At 47.7% G+C, this 23,469-nt stretch overlaps 1 protein-coding gene across 2 annotated transcripts in view; it reads right to left on the bottom strand.

Annotated features, from left to right (window-relative positions):
- Window positions 1-23,469, bottom strand: part of PHF6 (PHD finger protein 6) — a 402,720-nt gene that overhangs the window by 187,731 nt on the left and 191,520 nt on the right. For both annotated transcript variants that reach the window (XM_085607909.1, XM_085607910.1), the window contains exon 7: window positions 3,118-3,261. In XM_085607909.1, coding sequence (XP_085464035.1) covers window positions 3,118-3,261 — 144 coding nt within the window. The remainder of the gene's footprint in view (window positions 1-3,117; window positions 3,262-23,469) is intronic.

The raw sequence follows: 23,469 nt of genomic DNA, 5'->3' as shown, positions 1-23,469 counted from the left end.
CCCTGTGGGCTCTTTCTATAACAAAGCATGTAGAAAATTTGTCAGGAGCCAAGAGTGGAGGAACTTTAACATGTTTGTTCCCTCAATTCCGTCGCTAAAGCTCACAAAGCGGAGGTTATTGCGACAAGCCCTGTTTTCTGCATCGTCCACACGCCACTGTAGGTCTTTGTGTGAGGATTACAAGTCTGTCATGTATTTACGTAAATCTTGCAGTGTCTTCCGCTTCACCCACCCTAGTCTCCGTCTCTATGACCCTAGCGGCCAAGTTCCGTAGATCTTGCCTCAGGAGCGTCACCTCCGAGCCCACACAGAGGTCGACGTACCTCCCGAAGCAATACCCAATCCGCACCAGCTCCCAAGCCCTCTTGCTCCGGGGCACCCGCGCAGGCCCAGCGGCGCCGTGCTCCAGGTACTAGTGCTCCTTGCCAGTCAGGGGACGGCCCTCGGTTGTGGCGCCCTCTTCTTGGTATTTCACACACTTCGCACAGCCATGGGCCCGTGGGCTTTCGATCACGGCACCCCTTAGTCCGGGTCTCCAGCAATCTCCAGCTCGCTCAATCAATGGCGCCGCAGCCCGCGGGGAAACTCTCTTGGGCGCCTCACTCCGCGCAGGCTGCAATCATACCCAAAGGGGGACAGAGGGCGATGCACCTCCTGATATCAGTCCCCACGCGGCTCTGTCTCCTCGGCTCACTGCAGAATCAGGCAGCGGACAAATCCAAGGGCCCTCAGGCAGCCCACTTCGGTACCTCGTAGCCCAGGCCTCCAGTAGTCCTTTAGCACACTCCCGGAGGGGTAGGGGGCCCGATCCCAATGGCGCTGCCAGCCGCCGAGAGTTACCCATAGGCGCTTCACTCGGTGCCGGTGGCAACCAGGTCTGAAGGGGTGCGGAGGGCGATGCACCTCCCAACAACAATCCCCGTGCAGCCGTAACGGTTTATCTCCGCTCCGGAGCCAAAAGCAACTCGGACCAAGTCAGGGCTTCCATGGCGCCATCTTGTGCTGCAGGCACGACCATCTTTTGCTCGGGGGTTAGCGGTTGACAGGGACCTCCAGTGCTATGTTTGGCTGTAGCGGAACACTCCTCAGCCCCCAGGGTATAAGTGCAGGTATTCTCCGGCCTACGGGTCGCCAGATATGTGTTGGATGGTGCTTACTGCCGGAGCTCGGCAAAAGCACGTCTTACTCGGCCATGTTGCTGGCCACGCCCCCCCCCCCCCCCATGGGACAGAGTTATGCCCACTCCCCACAGGAAGTTGCCATATAGGAAATGTTGTGTCCCTAAGGATAAGTAACCCATTGGCTACTACCCTTCACTCCCATTAACGCCCCTCAATTAATTATTAGGTGGCCAAAGAAGAGCCAAAGAAGCGTGAATGGTGCGCTATCTGTGGTCTTTTCCACCAAACCCTGCCTGCCAACCCCTGTCCCAACAACTGCGACAACCCGGCTTGCCCTGCAACTGTGCATCCTCCAAAAGCCTCGGAGGGCTGCCATACTTTGCCAACCGGCCAGCATCTCCTTTGAAGTGGAGGAGACACTTCTCTTTAACCTGCAGGCACCGACCACAACGTCCGTTATACCGATCTGCTGACCACTGCCACAGCAGACACCCACGAAGAGGTCACTGTGCTCCAGGAAATCAGATCCGTCCCCCACGAGTTTGGAGACACCAGGACCTCGAGGAGCCACACAGCACCAATACTTGTGACACTGGAGCATTTGTTGCAACCAAGGCCTGTTGTATGTCTAGTTCAGACACCACTGCCGCAAAGACCGACCTGCATGCCAGGGGATGATGGACCCGACAAGTATGACCCAGAGAGTGGCCCTGCTGTCTGTTTTCATACCCCTCTGAAGGTCTGACAAAGAGCCATGAGCACCTTTGACACAAGGGACCAGGTAGCCAAAACCCTCTAAGCAAGAGCTCCCCAGTCGGAGTCCATGAATATCAACTGTGCCCTCCCTGCTCCCAAGACCATCATGAACTGAGCCCCCCACCATTGGGAGCTCCAAGACTTGTCCACCTCTGCAGCCTGTTTCTAGGTGGCCCCCCTTCCTTGCAAATGCTGCAGCGTGCAAGGCTACCAACCCATCCAGCACCTCTGCACACGGACACTCCAAGGCAGGTAAACCCCAACTGCTGGTAGTTCTTGGGACCTTGACCCCATCCTAGTACCTTAATAAGAAATAAGATTTCAAATATCTATATGCAGCATGTGTTTCTTTCTCCAGAGGAAAGCATTACCGCGTAAAGACACATATGTGTGACATTTTTGCTTGGCTGTAAAAGTTGATAACTCAAAAAGTACTTACCCGATTACAAAGTTCTTGCTGTTACAAATTGTATGAAAATATCTGCGATTTTTCTAAATTGGTCTCGAGTTTCTTCTTTTATTGACTCTGTTTGTACAACAAATGCTTAACACTACCCTCTGATAAGCCAACTACTCGCCCACGATATCACAAAAGAGAGCAATTGGGATTATTAATTTAAGGCCTGTAAGCCAATAAGGGTTGTCTGGACTTTCTACAAGTGTACCTATTTTTGGTACCCTACATAAAAATCCAGCTTCCTACAACCACCAAGGGCTTGAAATAGAACAAGACAAGAATGTTTTTTGTGATCCCATCCCAGAGCTTTTTGGTCTGCCTCTAGGATTTTAACTAACAATGTCTGCTGGAAATAATGGCTAATGATCATGTAATAGCTACAGAACATAATCCATCAACAGTAGCATCAGATAAAAATCTTAATGTCAATTAATCAATGCTATTAATTCAGTACAGTCTTACACTTAGAGCATTATATCATAAAGCCCCTTTGTGCCCTGTTGCCTGGCTGAACGGGTTCTGACAAACAACTATGATGTTAAGGGCATATTAGAGAATGCAATCTAAAAAGACATATCTAGACAATAATAATAATACACACCCAAGGCACTGGTATCAGTGAAATAATTTGAGACTTTGATACTTTAAAAGAGAACTGTATGGTAATAGGACTAAATTAATGTATGAAACTAGTTTAAAGCACTACCACAACTAATTTTCCTGTAAGGACTAGACAATGTTGGCTAAATATGCTCAGTGCTTGAGGGAAACAACTTGCCTTACCATGCACTTGTAATGGGCTGCTGCTTTTTTTGCATTAAATACGTGGAGCTTTCCCCGGACTTCATTTTCCTCTTCACCTGCATGACAGAATCCACATTTCTGGCGGACATCACTGGGGCTTACTCTGAGTGGAGACCTGTCTCTCTAAATACATATACATATAAAAAAACATTACAAGGTTCTAGTACACAAAAATATGCAGTTAAATAAAAACATACGATGTGCAGAATGTCAAGATAAATATCCATCTATAGTACAAAAAAACAAAAAAGAATACTAGGATGCCATAGAACTTGAACTAACTGACAGCAGAAATGAGAGCAGAGAACTTACTGAAGCTGCTTATTCAGTCCGCTGGGCCCTCATACACGCTTGGTGGCATCGGTGGGTACGTTCCTCAATCCACAAGATAATCAGATTTATTTTGTTTGGGGTGGACTCACACTTTGAGTAGAGCTTATGGGGAAATGTGGTAAAGTTTAGTGCAACTACAATGGTGAACTAACACACTGCTTGTGGTTCTGCATAAAAAAAAGCCATGAAAAAGTGGCGAAGGTTGACCTAACCCAAGTTTAATCTTTCTTACCCCATGAAAACACTAAGAAAAGAAGAGGGAGTTGCAACCCTTTCTCCTGAAGCCACTTATTTTCATGCCCAGCTAACCCTATCAAGTCAATGACATTTCATCAAGAATATCATTACATCTTGTGAATGGTATCGGAGTACGAATAAAGGGGTGTGTACAGTGATTAAAGAGCAAGTTACTTACCTTTGGTTACGCACTTTCTGATGATAACTCTAACTACAGTTTGCTCACCTCGTGAATATTCCCCAGGCGTCAGACTGGATCCGGAAAATTCAAAAGCAGGAGTCCTGTGCATCGACAGATGGTGCCATGCGGCTCCATGTCAACGTCGTCCTGTGGTGACAACGATAAACATGGGTACCACCAATGCATGCCGACGTCTTTTTTTTCATAGGCTTGTTCGTGGGCTCAAAAGCAGAGCTCCTCAGCAAACTGGCATACCAATGTGCAGAACTCTAGATTGGGACTGTTTTAGAACGAAAACAGTTAATACCACATAATGGGGAGATGGGATGGCAAGGAAGTATCTGCGGTGAGATAGACTATCCACCAGAAAGAGTGTTATCAAAGTCAGACCAAAAAGTTCTGCATGACTGAACGGGTAAAAAACCCATCCCAACGGACTGGACTGTCAAGACAATAGTGCTTTATGAACATGGGCACGGATGCCTGCCTGACCGGTATCCAAGGCAGGCGATCTACGTGCAAGTACACTAGTAGCAGCCTTGGCTAGAGTAGAATGATTACTTAATCATTCAGGAGGCTGCTTCTTAGCTAGAGCACAGCAGATTTTAATGAACAGGGCTATCCACCTAGAGATACTTCTTTAATGCACTGTCTTAACTTTATAGTCCACAAAGAGCTGATTGGCCAGCCAATGGTCTCTGGTAGGATAAATGTAACAAGCATTGGCAAAGCCAATAAGTTTCGTCTATGCAAGATCTGTTTTCTTTGCCAATGTTTTATAGACATGTTGCACAGCAGCATGGGCTGCTGGGCAATATGGCTTAAATTAAAGAAAAAAGAGCTAGGATGCGCCCACCGTTTACCGATTCATAGTGTTTTTAAAATCTTTAAGCCATATTGCAAAGCAGTCTGCGCTGTAGTGCAATGGGTCAAAAGACTGATTTGCATATAGCCATGTCTGAACTGGGGTGGCAGCGTGGGATAAAGAACGGTGATGGATTAAACCCAGATCAGTTGACTGGGGGTGAGTGTTTGCAATGTTCAACACTCCGTCCATCATTTCCTTTGGTTTTTGCTTTGTTCGCCATAAGTTGGCAGGGTATGCTCAGACGTGAGTCCCTTGCTCACTTTGCCACTGGATTCAAGCAAGCCTGGCTGAAGACGGCTGAAATGCCAGAAACCGGTCCTAGGAAGCTTGTTTCCGGTCCAGGGAAGACCTGGCTTGACAGTTCGGGCTGGACTGTTCCCATGAGGCACAGGGTCAGACTGATTTGCATATAGCCATGTCTGAACTGGGGTGGCAGAGTGGGCTAAAGAACGGTGATGGATTAAACCCAGATCAGTTGACTGGGGGTGAGTGTTTGTAATGTTCAACACTCCGTCCATCATTTCCTATGGGTCAAAAAAGAGCCATTGAGAGGGGCAAGCCACGAGGGAGGTGCAGAGTGAGGAGGGTGAGAGAAGCAACAACAGACAGCTAGCTAGAGGAGGATAGCAACATGAGGGAGGTGAGGGAGCAGCAACAACGTATGGGAGGTGGAGGAAGACATGGTGCTGCAGTGAACATGCTGCAGAGGGCAAAGTTCCCATGTATTTTTCCAGCAAGCTTGCTAATTTTAAGCATGGAGAACTCACGTCATTGAGTGTTTATCAATCCCACTACCACTCATTGTATTTGTGATCCATGCACAAGTGTGTGGCAGTGCAGTCTCCCTCAAACAGGTAGAGATTCAGGGATGGATGGATGGAGGTGTGTGAGTGTGGCATATAGAAACATAAATCCTTGCACACACATCCTGCACGAATAGACACGTACATGAGCATTTAAAGTGTCTGCAACAACTGTTTGCATGTTGTTTGAGACACATGCACTTCATGATTCATTCACAGTTGGAGATTCAAGCAGCTCAGCAAGGCTTGGAGACCTCGAGGTGCACAAACCTGCCGCATCCCCAACCGTCAAAAGGGTCCCAACTTCCAATGAGCCCTCTGTCACCTGGGGATCGCAGAGGAACTTATTTTAAATTCCAGTTCCTCCCTCTCGATAGGTTAGAAGACCCTGCATGTAATAAGAGAGATAGCTGCTGCGCTCATGAGCTGTGCAAACACACATAGGCGCTTCACACGTACACTACTGCCCTGTAGGGAATAGGCAGGAAGTGGGGGTTGAGGAAGGGTGGGCAGGGTATCCAGACAGGCGAGTGCATATGAAAGGCCCATTGGGCTGGGGAAGGCAGTAACAAACATAGTATCAGGAAAATCCCACTTCCTTATAGCTCATCACTCCAGAACTGCAACACTCAAGCAAACCAGTTTATGGAGTTGTCATGCAGGACATAAACTACTTCTGCTGTCACTGTGCTTGGCAGTGCACACTGTACATTAGCCAGAAGGACCACTATGTAAGCAGTGCCACGGTGTACATGAATGGGCAGCGCAGTGCCATGGTGGTGGGCTTGATACTGCTCTGACACACTAAGGTGTTTCTCACGCCCCTGCAATGCTTCCAAGAAATATCCATACAGAGAACGGTAGAGGCAGCAGTGTGTGCTAGGCACTGCTTCCGATCTACCAGTGCTCTGCCCTAGCCACTATGTTTGCCCTGTGCCAGATGCTCTCTGCCCTGCCATATAGGTCCTGGTGGTGCTGTGCCGACCTGTGGTCTGAAGCACGGGTGAGGGCATGGAGCAGGCTCCCTTAGCTCGGAAGAGGTCTGTGCAGGAGGGAGAGTGAGCAACCTAAGAGCGGCTCCTAGACCCTCCTCGCAGCACTCCTCCTCAAAACTCTGTCACAGCTCAAGGAACTGCGTCGTTCATGACAAATGGGCTCAAGACTGGCTAGGCAGCCCCAGGAAGCATGCACTGCAGGAATGCATCCACCCTGGCTTGTCCTCCTGCAGACCAGGCAAGCTGGTAGCTTTCTTTGGAGGGCAAGGGAAAACGATGAGAGCAAGCACAAGCCGGGGGTGGGTGGGTGTGGGGGAGAAAGAGACAGAGTCAGACTTAGCCTCATAAGACATATGCTGAGACATAGCACTGAGGACAATCAATGGGGCACAAACATCACAAGGAAGGAAGAAGCACCAACAACAGACAGTGGCAGGAAGGCGGGGGCGGCAAGCAACATGGGGAGGGAAACAGCAGACACATACACTCTTCTAGAGTATATCTGAAAGAGAGGGACTGCAGTTGAGCAGAAAAAAAAACCAAAAAACAATGGATTAAATGGAGGAACCTGCGGCCTCTGGAAGGACAATGGGTGCAGGAAATAGTACTTGGTCCAAGCTCAGTGGCATGGATTAAAACTGAAGCCCTGGAAAAAGCCAGAGGTGAGGAGAAGGCGCCGACAAATAGGAAGCAAGGAAACTAGAGTGAAGTGGTAAGTAAAGGTAAGTAACGGGTGGACTTTAATTCCTTTTTAAAGATTATTTTATTTCTTTACAAGAGATTTTGCAAGCACAGCCCAAGTGCTGTAAAGGTAAAATCTAAAATGGGCTTTTAATCCCTTTTTAAAGATTATTTTATTTCTTTACAAGAGATTTTGCAACCACAGCCCAAGTGCTGTAAAGGTGAAATCTAAGAGCTGAGGGCTCTCTTGGGATGTAAACAATGGAGGCTCCCTCCCTCTTTTGAGGGGAAGAGGCACGGCAAAGAAAGCTTGGATAGAGATAGCCTGCCCAACATAAAAAGGCATCACTGCTACTAGCAGAAGGAAAGCAGATTGAGAAGTCAGCAACAGGTTATCTGGGAAAAAGGCTAAATAAAGCAGCTGAACCAAAAGTTTCCGCAACTCACTTTTGTGACACACAGAATATATCGCTACCAAAAAAAGAAAAAAGTTTTGAGGCTCAAATGGTGTAGTGGCGAACTGTGCATTGGTTCAAAAGTGGTGCACAATAAAAATGTGCGAACCAGATTCAAGTTGTACTGTGGCATCACAAAGGACTTTGAGAGGAACATATGGTGTAAATCTTTAGGAAGCCTCATCACAACAGGTGATTTGAACAGAGAAAGCTGATCCGGCGACTATAAATAAAGCCAAAAGAGCAGGCAAATAGCCTTTAACACTGCAAGTCCTTGTAGGGCTACGATAGAACAAATAATAAAACATTTGACAGTTTGGCCGGTAATAGGTCGAAGCCACAACCCTGTACCAGTGGCTGGTGTACATCGACTTTTGTAGAAGGGAGCCTCCCTGCCAAGATGACATTAAATACATCAAGAGGAAGATCAAATGGAATCTACTGCCACAGTTCAATCAATCTCCATGCATGTAGGTTCTACAGACCTGGGTGCAAGCCCCTGCTCTGCTACGGAGACAGAAGATCCCCTTAGCAGCAGCTTGGTTAGAGGATGGATGGCCAGGCCTTCAGCTCCAACGCTACAATTTGGTCTCCAGTAACCAGGGCAGACAGAACCTGGACCAATGTGATCATCATGAACCGGTACTTCTGCAGAAAGGCATTGAGAGGGCAAAGGTCCAAGAAAGGACAGAGGCCTCTGTCCTTCTCAGCATAAGAAAGTGGCAGGACTAACACCCTGTTCCTACTTTCAAGTCCGGAATCCTCTCAACCCTTTTTTCAAGAGGGACTGCAACTCCTGCTAGATACGCAGTCCTTAATCAGCCACCTGATAGAGGTGGAAGGTGTGGCAGAGAACAAAGAAATGGGAGGGTATAGGGCAGTTGAACAATTTGGAGGATAAATCAGTTGGATGTATTAGCTTGCTACCATTGTGAAAAAATGACAGATTCGGACTTCTACAGGGTGGCTGTGTACCAGAAAGGACACCCTAAAGTGGTTTTAAAGTTGTGAGTAGTAGAGGGGTGGACCACTTATCTGCACCTTTTCCCTGGTGGCCTAGGAGCCGTCTCTGGGAGCCATGACCCCAAAAGGGCTTAGAATGTTTCCTGTGCAAGTGACCGGGACTACTTGGATAGTACTGGAAGGCCCTGGTGGACCCCCAAAACTCTTTGAATCGCTCTAGGGTCGAATCTGCTTTCTCACCAGAGATGCGGGCACTATCAAATGGCAGTCATTAAGGATGTCTAGACATCTCCAAATAAGCTCCTAGACCTCATCCAAGGGTGGCACCAAAGCACTACAGCCTGACCCAAGCAATCAATCGTGTCCAGGCAGACTGATAAACAAATTTAGCTGCATCCCTTCCACCCTGCATAGTTTGGACTAAAGACAACTGCATATCTTCTGAGGCCGTCAGTAAGACCTGACCGATCATGTCCCATAAAGGCTCCATTGACTCCAACACAAAGCAGCTGTCGAGGGACATCAGCAAAACAGATACCCACTTCCAGAGAGGTCCAGCTGTCCTGATTTTCCACCCTCAACTGGTGAGACCGAGGGCCATAAGGCTCTAGGATGCACAGAGCCCAGCAGACCTTTCTACTTTGCACCTGAGCGCCCAGCCTGGGTACCAACGAATCTGCTGTGCCCCCTTGTCCCCAAGACCCTTGTGACCCGAGCCTCCTATTGGGAGCTCTCGTACCTGTACCCAGGTCCCCCACTGTAGCCTGTTTCCAGGCGGACCCTCTTCTCTCTATCAACATAGCGTGCACAGCTACCAACCCAACCAGCACTTCTGCACCCGGGTGCTCCAGAGCAGGCAAGGAGTAACTGCTGGAGGTACTTTGGACCTTGGCCCCCTACGACCCAAAGAAGATCCCCGGAAACCAACTGTAAATACATGCATGCTATTTATGCCTTTTCTCCCATAGGAAAGCATTGTGCATAAAGGTGCATTTAAGTAACTGTTTTACTTACCTGCAAAATTGAATATTTAAAAAAGTACTTACTTGATAAAGAAGTTCTTGGTATCAAAATGTATTAAAAAATATGACATTTTTCTAAGTTGGTCTCGGATTTATTCGTGAGTGTGTGTCTCATTTATTGCCTCTTGTGATTAGAACTATATAAAGAGCCATCTTCCTACAATGATGATTTTGGCCATCTGCCCAAGAGCGTGTCTGTAAAGGCTTCATTAAAGGGCAGGAATGGTTTGGTAGGGGCCTGATAAGGCTGCAAGAACTCTGTGTGTACATTATTTTTAACCTCCATAGCTATGAGCTGCAGGTCAAGAACTTCTGCTGCTCATCTCATCACAGCTGCAAAAAAAAAACAACACTCTTCTGTGGCAGGGCCAGGGCGATAGACCAGTCAGTTGTCTGGGGAGGTACCCATCCCACTAGCATCTTGTAATTAATTTGTCATACAACTTGAACTCATCATATTGTGGGCCACATTTTTACCCATTATCATAATATTGGCTATCATCAGAATCCAATACAAAAAGTTGATGTATGGCGTGCACGGCCACATGGTAGCAGTAATGTAACTTAAGCAGAAGGAATGCAAAAAGGCTAGGCCTAGGTGGGTTTGGAGCAAGGCCATGGTCAAGACGTTTGGCTTGCAGGTGGAACCCACTATAGGTTGCAATGCATCCTCTGCAGTCGGTAGAGTCAACTTCAATGTCAAAGGGACTGGCACTCAGAGGGAACTGGTAGTATGATAAAAATACATAACATGGCCTCGCTGCTGAAAATACAAAGCATGGCCTCTCTGAAGGCCTCAACTTGCTGCATCATCGCTGATGGACTCTGAAATTCTGGGTGCATTTGGACCAGCCTCTGAATTGGCTCTTCAGGACTTCGGGAGCAAGACCGAGAAGGCCAGAAAAAGGCAGACTCTTGCTTTAATTACTTATGCTTATTCTTGGACCAAGATCTGCTGAATGATTGTCTTCAGGAGCAGGAATGAGACCTTCCTTTCAAAGTCAATCAATCACAACATGAAACCTTGCAATGTTTAGGTACAAAGCTTCCCAATGCCATATGTCAATCGCGTTCATCTGGGCCCAGTCGTCGCAGATCTGGGAGTCATGTACTGATCCCAAGCACAAGGTTATTGTTATTATGCTATTGCCACTTGTGCAGCTCAACTACCTCAGCTCTTCAGCCACTCAGGTCGGCAGAGTTCATTACAAAAAATGCATCTTCCAAAGTTTTTTTTTTATTTGCCCAGCTACGTACATGACCGAATTTGCAAAGGAAGTTTGTTCCAATGAAATGGGGCAAGACACGAGAAAGATCTGCCACTAAATCTCGAGGTGCAGATTCAAGGAATCCGTAGTAATGTATTGCGTTCGTTCAAGGTAGTCTGAGGGGGCAATAATGGTAGAGCCTACTGCGAAGATAAATTGGGGTTTTGCTGGGTAGTGTCTTGCTAGTGAGACAACATTACTTGAAGATCGCTTTTTGACTGGTAACCAATGCATTGCATTCGAAATAGGTGCCCAAGGAGAGCCTAAGGGAGGGTTGCAAACCAATCGGGCGGCTGTGTTCTGCACAACCTGTAGTTTGGACAACAGAGGGTTACTAGCTGCAACCAACAATGAGTTTCCATAGCCCAGGTGACTTGTAATGAATGCCTGGATTAGGGTTCTCCTACAGGCTGCCGGGAGCCTAGGAAAAGCTTTCCTGAACAGGCACATGGTAGCAAAGCATGTGCCACAACTGGCGGTAACCTGAGCCTACATAGTGTCTGGTCCATCTTTATGACAAGGTTTTTTTACTACTTGCCTCGGGGACGGGTCAGATCTAGCTCAGAGGCCACCAATCAGCGGACCAGAGCTCCTGAGCCTTCCCAAATAACAGTATCTCAGTCTTGTCGTCGTTTAATTGAACTGCTTGTCATCCAGATTGCAATTTTTTAAATGCAGTCATAAAATCGGGATCTGACCGTATCAAGGTCATGTCCAATAGAGATGACAAGTTGGGTGTCATCAGCGTAGGATTATAATCTAAAAATCACATGATTTGGCAATTTGCGCAGGAGGGGAGCAGGGAGGGGCACAAATATGCTGAATAATGTGGTGCTTAAAGAGGAGCCCTGCAGGACGCTTTTGTTAACAGGCATTGAAGGTGTCTTAAAGGAGTCCAAAGAGATCGTCTGTGTCTGGTTCTCTATAAAATCCGTAAGCAAATATAGTGCTTTGCCATAAATGCTCACATCATACAACCCGTACAGAACAGTATAGAGAGACGCTGTCAAAAGCTTCTGACACATCCAACAGCACCAGCATAACCGGGAGGCCAGTGTCCAGGTGTAGGTGTAGGAAGGTAGCTCATTATATAGTATATAGTATATCAAAAAGAAATATACTGTGCGAAGAGTCCAGGTATTCCCTCCCAAGTGGACAGGGGCTTGCTCTTGCAATAGCAAGGTGTTCCTCTAGGGGGCAGTGTGGTCGAGCAGCCTTAGGCTTATCAGAGGGGAGTGTTAGACATATGCAAATACACGCAAAAGTCAATAAAGGATGCACACGATTCAAGAAGGAGATCCACACCAATTTATAAAAACAACATGTATCTTTATAAATGTTTAGGTACCAAAATCAATACATTAAGGTAAGTACGTTTTGAAAGAGAAATACTTTAACGTTTAAAAAGTCAACACTTTTCAGAAGCTGCACTCTTATCCTATAGTAGGAAAAACAAGTATGGCATTTAGGTACAGTACAGTGACTTACGAGACTAATCTTCTGGACCTAAGTGAGTATGCGGTAAGCTTCAAGGCAGCATCAGCAGCTCACCTCCAGTGGCACTAGGGCGGTCGGGTGCAGGGGTGCAATGTTAGTCTATGAGGATCGGTCTTTGGGAAAAGAGGCTGCATGTTTTGACTGGGAGGCCTGCCGGGCTGAAGTAACAGGGGGGGCTTAGGCCTCACAATGCTTGGGGAGGTGAAGACACCTTTGGTCCTCTTCTCCACGGACCAGGTGTAACAAGTGAAGAGGTGTCCTTAGGCATCTGGTCTTTGTCACCAGGAGCAATCGCAGTTGAGGAGGCCTGCAAACAGAGGCTGCAGGTGGCATCGAGAAGTCCACAATGGGGAAATCCTAGTATGGAGGGTCTAGTGACCACGTTGACACAGTTGGTCCACTTCAGCTCGCGCTAGGCGACTCAGGTGCAGTGGTGCTCTCTGGCGTGGGATTTCTGCGGTCATGGAGTCTCACAGCCCAGTCTTTAGTACCCGCAGGATGCAAGGGAGCATTACCGCTGTTCCACTGGAGTTCTTGGTTCCTGGGTAAAGTGCTGGCATGTCTCCCAGGCTTTGGAGACACAACAGCTGCAGGACAATTCATATTTTGGTGTAACTGTTGATGTCAGCAGGCAGGACTGCAGGGTTGGCGCCAAGTCAGTTGCTGGGTCCTCGGTTCTTGCGACTATCCCCATCAGTCTTCTTCTTTCAGGTTGGCAGGATCTGATTTTCTGGTGCCAAGTGCTCACCTAAATACTAAATTTAGGGAATTTAGGGGCATTAGGGGAGTGTAGGGTAGAAGCCAATAGGTTACTTACCCCTGGGGTCACTACGCCCTTTACATGACCACTTCTTGTGGGGAGTGGGCATAACCCTGTCCCAGAGTTCCTAAGTTTGCAATCACCAAGATGGCGAACTCTGAAAAATCGTATGCACTCAGGTAACCCACTTAAGGGGTGGCCATAGCCTGAAGGTGGAAACGCCTAACTAATTTTCCTGCCTGCCTGTGAGAGAAACCAGATTCGCATACAAAAGGCGGTGGGCTCTTTGAAGATCCCCTGCCTTAGAATGCTAATCTTCAGGTTATCCTGAGGGAGGAGGTGTAAACACCCTTTGCCCAAGCAAACCTTGTTTCTGACTTCCTGAGAGCTTAGACCCTCAACCATGGGGGTCAAAAACCGGTCTCTGGTGACAGAATGGTGAAAGTCAGAACACCAGTAACTGGTGGGTTTTCAGGTGGCACCTCTAACATGCCCTCTGTGTACATGTATCAATTGGCATCAGTGTGGGTTTGATATGAAATGTTTGATACCAAACATCCCTATTTTCAGTGAAGCCATCATGTAGATGGGGAGCTTGTTTTCACCAGTGCCCAGCACATGTTTTTAAACTGGCTTCCCTCACCACTTGTACTGGCAACAATAGAATTGACAGTAGAGGGGCATGTGTGCTCAAACAGATATGCCTACACAGGTAGTACAGTGCACCCTGTCTTAGGGCCGTAAGGCCTACCGTAGGGGTGACTTACATATACTGCCTAAAGTGTCTGCAGCATGGCACCGAGGGATGTGTACCATGTCGTGTTTTTACTTTTGTCTGCATCAAGACACGCAGCCTGCAGGGGCAGTCTGTATATGCTTGGTGAGCAATCCCTTAGGGTGGTACAATGTGTGCTGTAGCCCTTAGTGACCCTCTTTAGTACCTCAAGCCCTTGGTACCAGGGGTGCCATTTACTAGGGACATACAGAGGGTACTATAGGTATAGCCAATTGATGTGCGCTGTGGATAACCACAGGGATCCCCGCTGTCCCCTCATCTCTTTAACCCCTATATTAGCCCACTGGTACATACCCTCCAGCAAAAGAAGTAAAAGATCTACAACTACACTGATGATATGCAGCTGATCTTTACCATAAACAATACACCAGAGGCAAGGGAAACAATCCAAAATACCATGGTTTACATCAGAAATTGGATGAACGACAACCAACTAAAACAGTCGTCATCAATATTAAGCTCAATCATTGGAACCCATCTTACTGTCCGTGGAAAATGGGATGGCCCCATACCAAAGAAAACGGTAAAAAGTCTGGGCATGACTGAATGAATGAATGAATGAATGAATGAATGAAAGAAATCTTAGCCCAAAGGCATCAAGGCGCCTAACCAAAAAACATCAAACAGACCAGGAAACCAAATTACAGATATGCCTTGGCAAAGAGCCATGTCTTTAATGCCTTCCTGAACGTCAGGACCGAATGTTGAGTTTTGATTTCAGTGGGAAGGGTGTTCCACAGTTTAGGGGCGAAGTTTAAGTCGAAAAAGCCCTTCCACCCCATTTAACTATTCGAAAACGGGGCACTGACAACAGGCTCTTTCTCACAGAGCGAAGGTTTCTGCAAGGGGCATAAGGTACCAGCAAGTCCTTCACCCCCCCAGCCCCATGGCCGGATAGCGCCCCATAAGTCAGGCACAGGGTCTTAAAAGCAATCCTGGCTTGGATCGGGCGCCAGTGCAGACTCTTCCTAGCAGCTGTAGCTGAAAAAAGCCTGGGGGCATCGAGCACAAATTTAGCTGGCAAATTCTGGGAAGTTTGCAGGCGTTGCACAGGGCCCTTATTTATGCCAGCATAGAGAGCGTTGCAATAATCAAGCCGTGAAGCGACCAATGCAACAACAATCTGTTTGCGAGCCTGCGGAGCCATGTAATGCTTGATTTTCCTGAGAATCTTAATGATGCCCCAGCAGGTAGCAACCGTCCTGTTTACCTGCTGAGCCATGGAAAGAGCGGGGTCGATCAAAACTCCCAAGTTACGAGCCGAGTCTGTAGGTATAGGACATGCTCCCAGAGAGGGGGGGCACCATTCAGCAGACCAAATGTCCCTATTTCCACCAAAGACCAGTACCTCGGTTTTTTCCGCATTCAGCTTCAGTGAATTGTAAATCATCCACTGAGAAACTGCCTCCATGCAGTTCCTGAAGCTGAGAGCGGAGGTACTGCCCGGGTGGGAGAGGGACACCATAATCTGGGTGTCATCAGCGTATGAAACCACCTCCATCCCATAAGATCTTATTAGCCTGGCAAGTGGGGCCACATAGATATTAAAGAGGGTCGGACTTGGAGCCGACCCCTGTGGAACCCCACATTGCACAGGTGAGGGTGGAGATAGATGCTCGCCCAATTTGACCCTCTGTTCCCTCTGGTCTAGGAAAGAAGCCAGAAGGCTCAGTGCCGAGCCTTCCACCCCTATCTCCCTAAGACGAGATATTAGAACCGAGGGAGATAGGGTATCAAAGGCGGCAGTCAGGTCTAACAAAACCAGGAGAGGGGTATGTCCCTGGTCGACATCAGTGCGGATGTTATTTAGCACTACCGTGAGAGCCGACTCCGTACTGTGGAACCTCCGGAAACCATGCTGGGACTGATCCAAGAGACCCGAAGTGTCCAAGAAAGCCGCCAGATGCTCATTTAAATGAGTTTCCAGCATCTTTGCTGGTGCCGGAAGCAATGAAATGGGGCGGAAATTCTTAAGGATTTCAGGGTCTAAAGTTGGCTTCTTTAAAAGAGGCTTAGCCACGGCACTCTTCCACGAGGAAGGAAAAATGCCCTCCTGCATCGCCCGGTTCATAATGACCAGGAGCGGGGGCAGTAAGGTTTCCCTACAGTCTTTAAGAACTTTAAGAGGGCATGGGTCCAGAGGGGACCCCGACCTAGTCTTACTTAGAAGCAAGTCCAGTTGTTGTAGGGAGAGCAAAGGAAAATTGGACAGGCTCGCAGAGGAGGCCAGGGTTCCACATCCTATAGGGGATGTGACCGACGTTGGGGGGGGGGGGGGGGGGGGGGGGGGGGGGGATGGTATGCATTTTTGCCCTTTGCAGTTCGAGGGCCGAATAAATGTCGGCTATTTTAGAGTGAAAAAATTGGGCGATCTTATCACAAAGAACTTGGGAGCTAACAATAGGGTCGGGCATTTGCCGGGTACACAGAGAGTCTACAATTCTAAAAAGTTCTCTGGGAGAGGTAAGGGCGGTAGTCAACTTAGAGAAGTAATCCTGCTTTTCTTTAATTACCTCCGCTTTATACCCCTTGAAAAGAAGTTTGTGCTTTTCCCTCTCTTGATTGTCCCAACTCGCCCTCCACAGCCTTTCCTGCTTCCTGCAGCCCTGCCTTAAGAGTCTCAAAGACTCTGAGAACCAGGGGGCCGAGGGTCTCTTCCTGGCAGAGTAACGAAGAGAAACAGGGGCCAACACATCCAGTGCCACAGTGACGGAAGTAGTCAATTCAAGCGCCGTCGTGCTGACATCCTTCGCTGTGGCAATTGCAATATTAGAAATTAAAGGGGCAAGGGTGTCTTTAGAAATCCTCCTACAGTTACGCTTAGGTTCTTTCTTGCTAGGACCACTCAGCTTAGTATCTACAGGAGAGGCCTGAAGCTCCAGAGGGACAGCTAGATGATCAGACATGTAAGTGATGAAAATCTTCCCATGAAGTCAAAAATAGCAGCAGTGATGTCCTCATGCTTCCTTCAACTGAGGCGAATCCGAAAGATCAGGAAATACTTCTCCATGGAGGCAATCATTCAAATTGTCATCGCATTAATCGTATCGGACATCAATTATGCAAATTCCCTTTACCTGGGACTCTCAATAGGTCTTTATCACAGACTTCAAATGATTGAAAACAAGGCAGTTAGACTGGTTTTTCACCAACCAAGGCACTGTCGCATCAAACCATTGATGAAGAAATTACACTGGCTTCCGGTGGCCCGACTGGCCATCTTCAAAACAGGTTTCATTATCCATAAATCACTCCATAACAAAAGTCTGAAGTTTATATCTTCAAGAATTCAGAGCTTAACACCAACGCGCAGTCTCAGATCATCCCAGTTGAACCTCTTCACAGTACTGAGATTTAAGTGGGAAAGGATGGGTGGGGTGAGATTTTCAGTGATAGGACCCCAGGTATGAAACTTACTTCCAACTAAAATTAGACTAGAAGCCTGAGGGGCTTACTTGGAGTGACCTGTGTTTTATTTCACGTGCTTACGTGTTTTAATCTCGTTTTCGCTTTTATTCTGTTACCTTCTTTTTTAAATTAGATTTTGCTGTTATTTTGGCCAGCTGTACCTCTGGTCGCTGCTCCCACCCACATACTTGCACTTTAAAACAAATTGAAATCCTTTGCACATTTTCCCTACCTTCTCGCTGTTTTTAACTACTGCGGAGGTCGGGGGGGGGGGGCTGGTTCATTGCCGGAGGTGCCGTGGTGCTGACGAGAGGCGCCATCTTGCTGGTTAGCGCTCTAGCTCTCCAGCACCCGGGCGTACTTAATGCGCGCTGAATGGACGCGCAGCGCCTGAGGGGCTTACTTGGAGTGACCTGTGTTTTATTTCACGTGCTTACGTGTTTTAATCTCGTTTTCGCTTTTATTCTGTTACCTTCTGTTTTAAATTAGATTTTGCTGCTATTTTGGCCAGCTGTACTTCTGGTCGCTGCTCCCACCCACATACTTGCACTTTAAAACAAATTGAAATCCTTTGCACATTTTCCCTACCTTCTCGCTGTTTTTAACTTCTGCGGGGGTTGGGGGGGCCGGTTCATTGCCGGAGGTCCCGTGGTGCTGACGAGAGGCGCCATCTTGCTGGTTAGCGCTCTAGCTCTCCGGCACCCGGGCGTACTTAATGCACGCTGAACGGACGCGCAGCGGGTGCGCCGCTGGCGCGCCGAAGGTGCGCCTAAGGCAAGCTCGTCTGCGCCCGTCAGCGTCCCGAAAGCGACAGGCGCTGGACATGAAACTCAGCTGCCTCAGGGATCAATAGTACATTGTATTTATTCTAGCGCTCTCCTCAGAGGCATGGATGTGGCGGCCTGTCGCTGGTCTCACACTTTGGATGCGGCAGTGATGCCTTTAGGGGCCTGTAGTGTTTGTGGATTCCAGTTGGGGGCGGGGGGTTGGGGGGGGGGGGCGTGCCCTTTGTCCAAGGAGGATTGTAGTCTTAATGAGCGGGCTAAACCTTTTCAGCTTTCGGCAGCGCTGATAAACGTCCGCTCACTTAAGAAACATCATGTGGACGTATATGGGCTGCTGGAGGACGGCTCACTAGATATGTTGTTCCTCACAGAGACCTGGCTTGACTCTACTTCTGACCCCATCGTCTCACTGGCTACTCCTGTGGGCTATAGGATTTTGAGAGTCGATCGCCAGGGGGGGAGGGAGGCGGAGTTGCTGTTATATATAAAGATCTTTGGGATCTTCGTCTGGGAGACAACACGGCTTGGGACGGCTGCGAGGTGCTTGATTTTAGCGCCCGTTTTTCAGCTCATTTTACTCTTGGTGTCTCCTTGATCTGGTGTTCCCTGGTCCGGCTGGTCCTTTTCTTCAGGCCTGGGGAGACGCAATTATCTCCAGGGCTGTCAGGTTCTCCCATTACCTGGTTTTGGGTGATCTGAATTTTCATATGGATCAACCCAAGGATAGGGAGGTGATTGACCTGCTGGACACTCTTCATACTGCCCAACTTAGCCAGCATGTCTCCCTTCCTACTCATCGGGCCGGACACATTCTGGATCCCATCTGCTCTAACTTTCCTATTCTTGTAAGGGATCCCCTCCCAGTGACTTGGTCCTACCATTTTATATCTTATTTTTCTTGGTCTCTTTCCAAGGCTGAGACTCTGGTGCGTTTTTACCAGAAGCCAGCTCTTGGGAAACTTGATCCTTTCGAACTTGAACAAGCCTTGGACACCTCCAGGCCTGTTCTGTCTGGGGGTCTGGAGGAGTGCCTGTCAGGGTTTACGGGCTGGGTGTCCAGGGCAGTGGCCTCTCTTCGACCCATTAGACCGGCCAGAGCTGCGCACTCCAAACCGTGGTTTACTCCTGCCCTAAAGGCGGTTAAACACGAGTGTAAAATTCTGGAGCGGGCATGGCGCCGGAGCGGCTACTGCCCTGTGGCTAAAACAAATCTTAGAGCTATGCAAAAAACCTACTATGTCGCCATTTCTACGGCGAAAGGACATTTTTTTGCGGCTCGCATTGATTCAGCTGGAATAACTCTAAAGAAATTTTCGCTATTGTGCAGAGTTTTACTACCCCGCTGGCCCGAGCTAGTGTTACTCCCTCCTCTTTTGATTGGTGCAACACTCTGTCAGGGTGCTTTAGAGATAAAATCAAGGCCATTCAGGCCTCGTTTTCCTCAGGCAATGGCGATCGTGGAGGGCCGCTGGTTGCTCAAGCTGTGCCCTCCTCTGGCATGCTGTCTGCCTTTAGACCAGTTAACCTGCTGGAAACTCTCAAAATTCTTAGAGGTTTGAAATCTGGTTCCCCTACCGATGCCTGTCCGGCCAGGCTTCTGGCCGCAGTAGCCGAGAGCGTTCACCTCGAAGTCAATCAGATTATTAATCTGTCTCTACAGTCAATGGCTCTTCCTCAGGGTTGGAAGCAGGCGAAGATTCTACCCCTCCTTAAAAAGCCCTCTCTGGAACCACTTAATCTAGGCAACTATCGGCCCATCTCTCTCTTACCAGCTATTGCCAAAGTTTGTGAGAAGGTGGTCAATAAGCAATTGACAGAATTTGTGGAGACCGAGGCTCTTTTGCACTCAGCTCAATAAGGTTTTCGTGCTGCTCACAGTACTGAGACTGTGTTGGTTGAGGTTGTGGAGGCCATTCGGGTGTGCCTTGATGCCGAGGGTAGGACAGCTTTAATCTTGCTGGACCTCTCTGCGGCCTTTGATACGGTCCCTCATGCTCTTCTTTTGGCCCGCCTTGCTGAGATTGGAGTTTCAGGGGCTGTTTGGGGCTGGCTTAGGTCTTTCTTGGAGGAGCGGGCTGAGCAGATCTGGCTCCCCCCTTTCTATTCCTCGCCCCATATGGTCACTACTGGAGTCCCGCAGGGCTCCTCCCTTAGCTCTTTAACATTTATGTCACGCCATTGATCCATCTGGCTGAAGTTCTTGGGGCTAAAGTACTGGCTTATGCGGATGACACCCAGCTGTTGTTCACCTGGGATAAAACATCGAATTCTGTCCTTGCGGTGCAACACTGCCTTCGTTCCATCTTCACTTGGCTGGCGGATGCTCAGCTTAAGTGTAATGAGCAAAAATCGGCGATTTTGCTCTTTGGCAAATTTCCTGCTGACTTTCGTGAACAGCTGTGGCCACAGGACTTTCCACTACCCCTGTCCGTGGGACAGCCCGCTAAGAACTTGGGTGTTTGTTTGGAGGAGAATCTTTCCTTTTCTACTCATATCAGGAAAACTGCTGGCTGCTGTTTTGGTCTTATAAAAACTCTTAGGAATTTTTTTCCATTGCTCCCGCAGGCCGCTAGAGAAACTGTCACCTGTGCACTGATTCTCTCTCGTCTAGATTACGCCAATGCCCTCTATGCTGGGGTCCCTGGGTACCCGATTAAAAAACTACAGGTGGTCCAGAACATGGCGGCCAGATTGCTCCTGGGCATCTCGTCAAGGAAGAGTGTCACTTCTCATTTGCACTCTCTTCACTGGCTGCCCGTGGCGGCTAGGATCAAGTTTAAACTCTTGGTCCTGGCCCATCGTGCCCTCCACGGTCAGGGCCCCCTTTATCTCCAGAGGCGCTTTTCCTTCTATGTCCCTTCGCAGACCTTGCGCTCCTCATCCCGCTGCCTTGCTTATGTCCCGCGCTTCAAGCTCCAGAGGGTCGGGGGCTGTTCCCTTGTGGTCAAATCCAGCATGGCCTGGAATGCTCTTACATCCGATCTCCGCCTCACTCATGATCTTGTAGCGTTTAAAAAGAAGCTTAAAACACATCTTTTTGCATGATGGACTCTCCTTCTCCCCTTGGGTTTTGCGCCGGGACACTTACGAGTAGCCGAGCGCGCTATAAATGGATATTTATGTTTGTTATAACATAGCATAACCATTTGGGTACAATTGTACAGCTTTGGGAAAGAGATCTGGCACTGGAGACCTGGTAAGCAGGAACCCAGTGCACTTTCAGTCAGAATCACATCAAATACCTGGCAAAAAGTGGGGGTGACCCTGTCGAAAAGAGGCACTTTCCTACATTAGGAACAGCCTGATGCTATCTGTGACTGCAACCAGTGCAGTCTCAGTGCTGTGCGATGCTCTGAATCCAGATTGTGATGGATGCAGGATTTCATGCTCTTCCAGAAAAGTAGCTAGCTGTTTATTTATAAGGCTTTCTAGGCATTTTCCTATAAGAGGAAGCAGCGAGATGGTCGGATAGTTTAAGATATTTTCCGGGTCTGCGTTTGGTTTCTTTAAAACTGGAGAAAACTGAGCGGATTTTCAGGCTCCCGGTATTTTAGCTGAGTCCGAGAAGAGGTTAAAAAGGGCTATGATGGAAGGTGCAATGGAGTTGGACAGGCAGGCAGTAATACTAGGAGGGCATAAATCTAGCAAAGAAGCTCATCTGGCGTGAGCTAACAGCCCCTGAATTTGCTTGAGGGCGCATGGTTCGAACCTCTCTAAGAAGGAGCTGCCATTCAGAGGTGGCAAGTTAAAATTGGCCACCTCCTCTAGCTGCTCCCGATTGGCAGGAAAGTTCTTATACAAGTCAAGTCAACAATAGCTTTATTCGGTTAATAATTAAAACCATCAAAGCATACACAAAATTTCATTTGCAAATAGTTACACTTAAGAATAATTTACAAAGGAATTTCAGACAATACACAATTAACAATTTTTCATAAAAACATATTTAAACAAAAAAGGTTGGCGAGCAATAACATTAAAAGGTAAGACAACCCAAGAATTATAAAACTAATTTATAATATCAAGAAAGAAGATAAAAGGGCCCAGACTCAGACTGTCAAAAATATTAAACTACATACGGTTTCTACTTCGAATAGCCCCGGTAAGATGGCTGGCTACTCCAAAACAGATAAAAGGAGAACCTAGCATTTGCAAATATGCCAACGCGGGCCTCACTTGCTTGAAGTGGCAGTTCTTGAAGATGGGGCAAATAAATTTCTTACGTTGCAAAATGTAGAATTTACAGAAAAAAAACATATGCAACGTATTTTGTTTAGAGGCATTATCACAAGGACAAAGACCCAAGGTGCCCTCTTTAAAGAAACCCTTCGGGTGAGCTAGGAGCCAAGGTAACATGCCATGTTTAAACCTAGTTAATAAAAACAGGTGAAATGGATTGTTTATGTAGGTCAAGTATGGCTGGATCTCGTTGCCCATACTTAACATGACAAATCTCCTAACGGATGGTTTACACACCTCCTCGCCTTCCCTCAACAACTTTGCCCTACAGATGAACTTGGACTTAAAGTCTTTTATTTCTGATTTGGTCAACACACATGGTCTATCAAATAATTCTAAATAGCCAAGAGTCTCCAGCTTAGATTTAATATAACGCAGCCAAAGGATACACATGGCTTTGTCAAGGGCCAAACAATCTTGTATAATGAGCTGATTTAGGCTTGGTGGGTGCTGCGCCCAAACCCTTAACCACCCCATTAATGGGGCAACAGAAATCTGATCCATTAAGTACTCAGCCCCCAAGTCTACATGGATATTAAAAATTGAGGTAGAAACAGGTAATAACAATAGTTTCCGGAAAAAGGCATTTTCAATTAATTGAATCTCGGCTGGCGACGTATAGCCCCAGACCTCACTGCCATACAGGGCCATAGGTACGCACTTAGCGTTATATATCTTCAAAATCGCGGGCAAGGGTTTGCAGCCCAACCGTTTTGCAAAACCCAACAAAGCTCCTGTTGCCCTAGCGAGAATATTCTGTTTCTGAGCGCGTTGCATGACCCATGAGCCTCTGTCATCAAAGGTGACCCCCAAATAAGGAAAGGTCTGTACTTTGGTAAGCACCTGCCCATTACAGAAGAATTTTACCTTTTTTGCAGCCCCATCTCCTATTGTCATTGAATGTGATTTTTTAAAATGTATTACTAAGTCCAAGGAGACCATAAAATCGTTAAAACCGTTTAAAAGGGCTTGAAGACCTCTCGCAGTTCTTGCCAGCAAGACCGTATCATCCGCATACAACAAAGCGGGAATCAACTTAG

The sequence above is a fragment of the Triturus cristatus genome, chromosome 5_2 (genome assembly GCF_964204655.1).
Source record: "Triturus cristatus chromosome 5_2, aTriCri1.1, whole genome shotgun sequence".
NCBI classification, from domain to species: Eukaryota; Metazoa; Chordata; class Amphibia; order Caudata; family Salamandridae; genus Triturus; species Triturus cristatus.
Note: the sequence above shows the minus strand (reverse complement) of the source record. Positions and strands in the feature narration are given on the sequence as shown.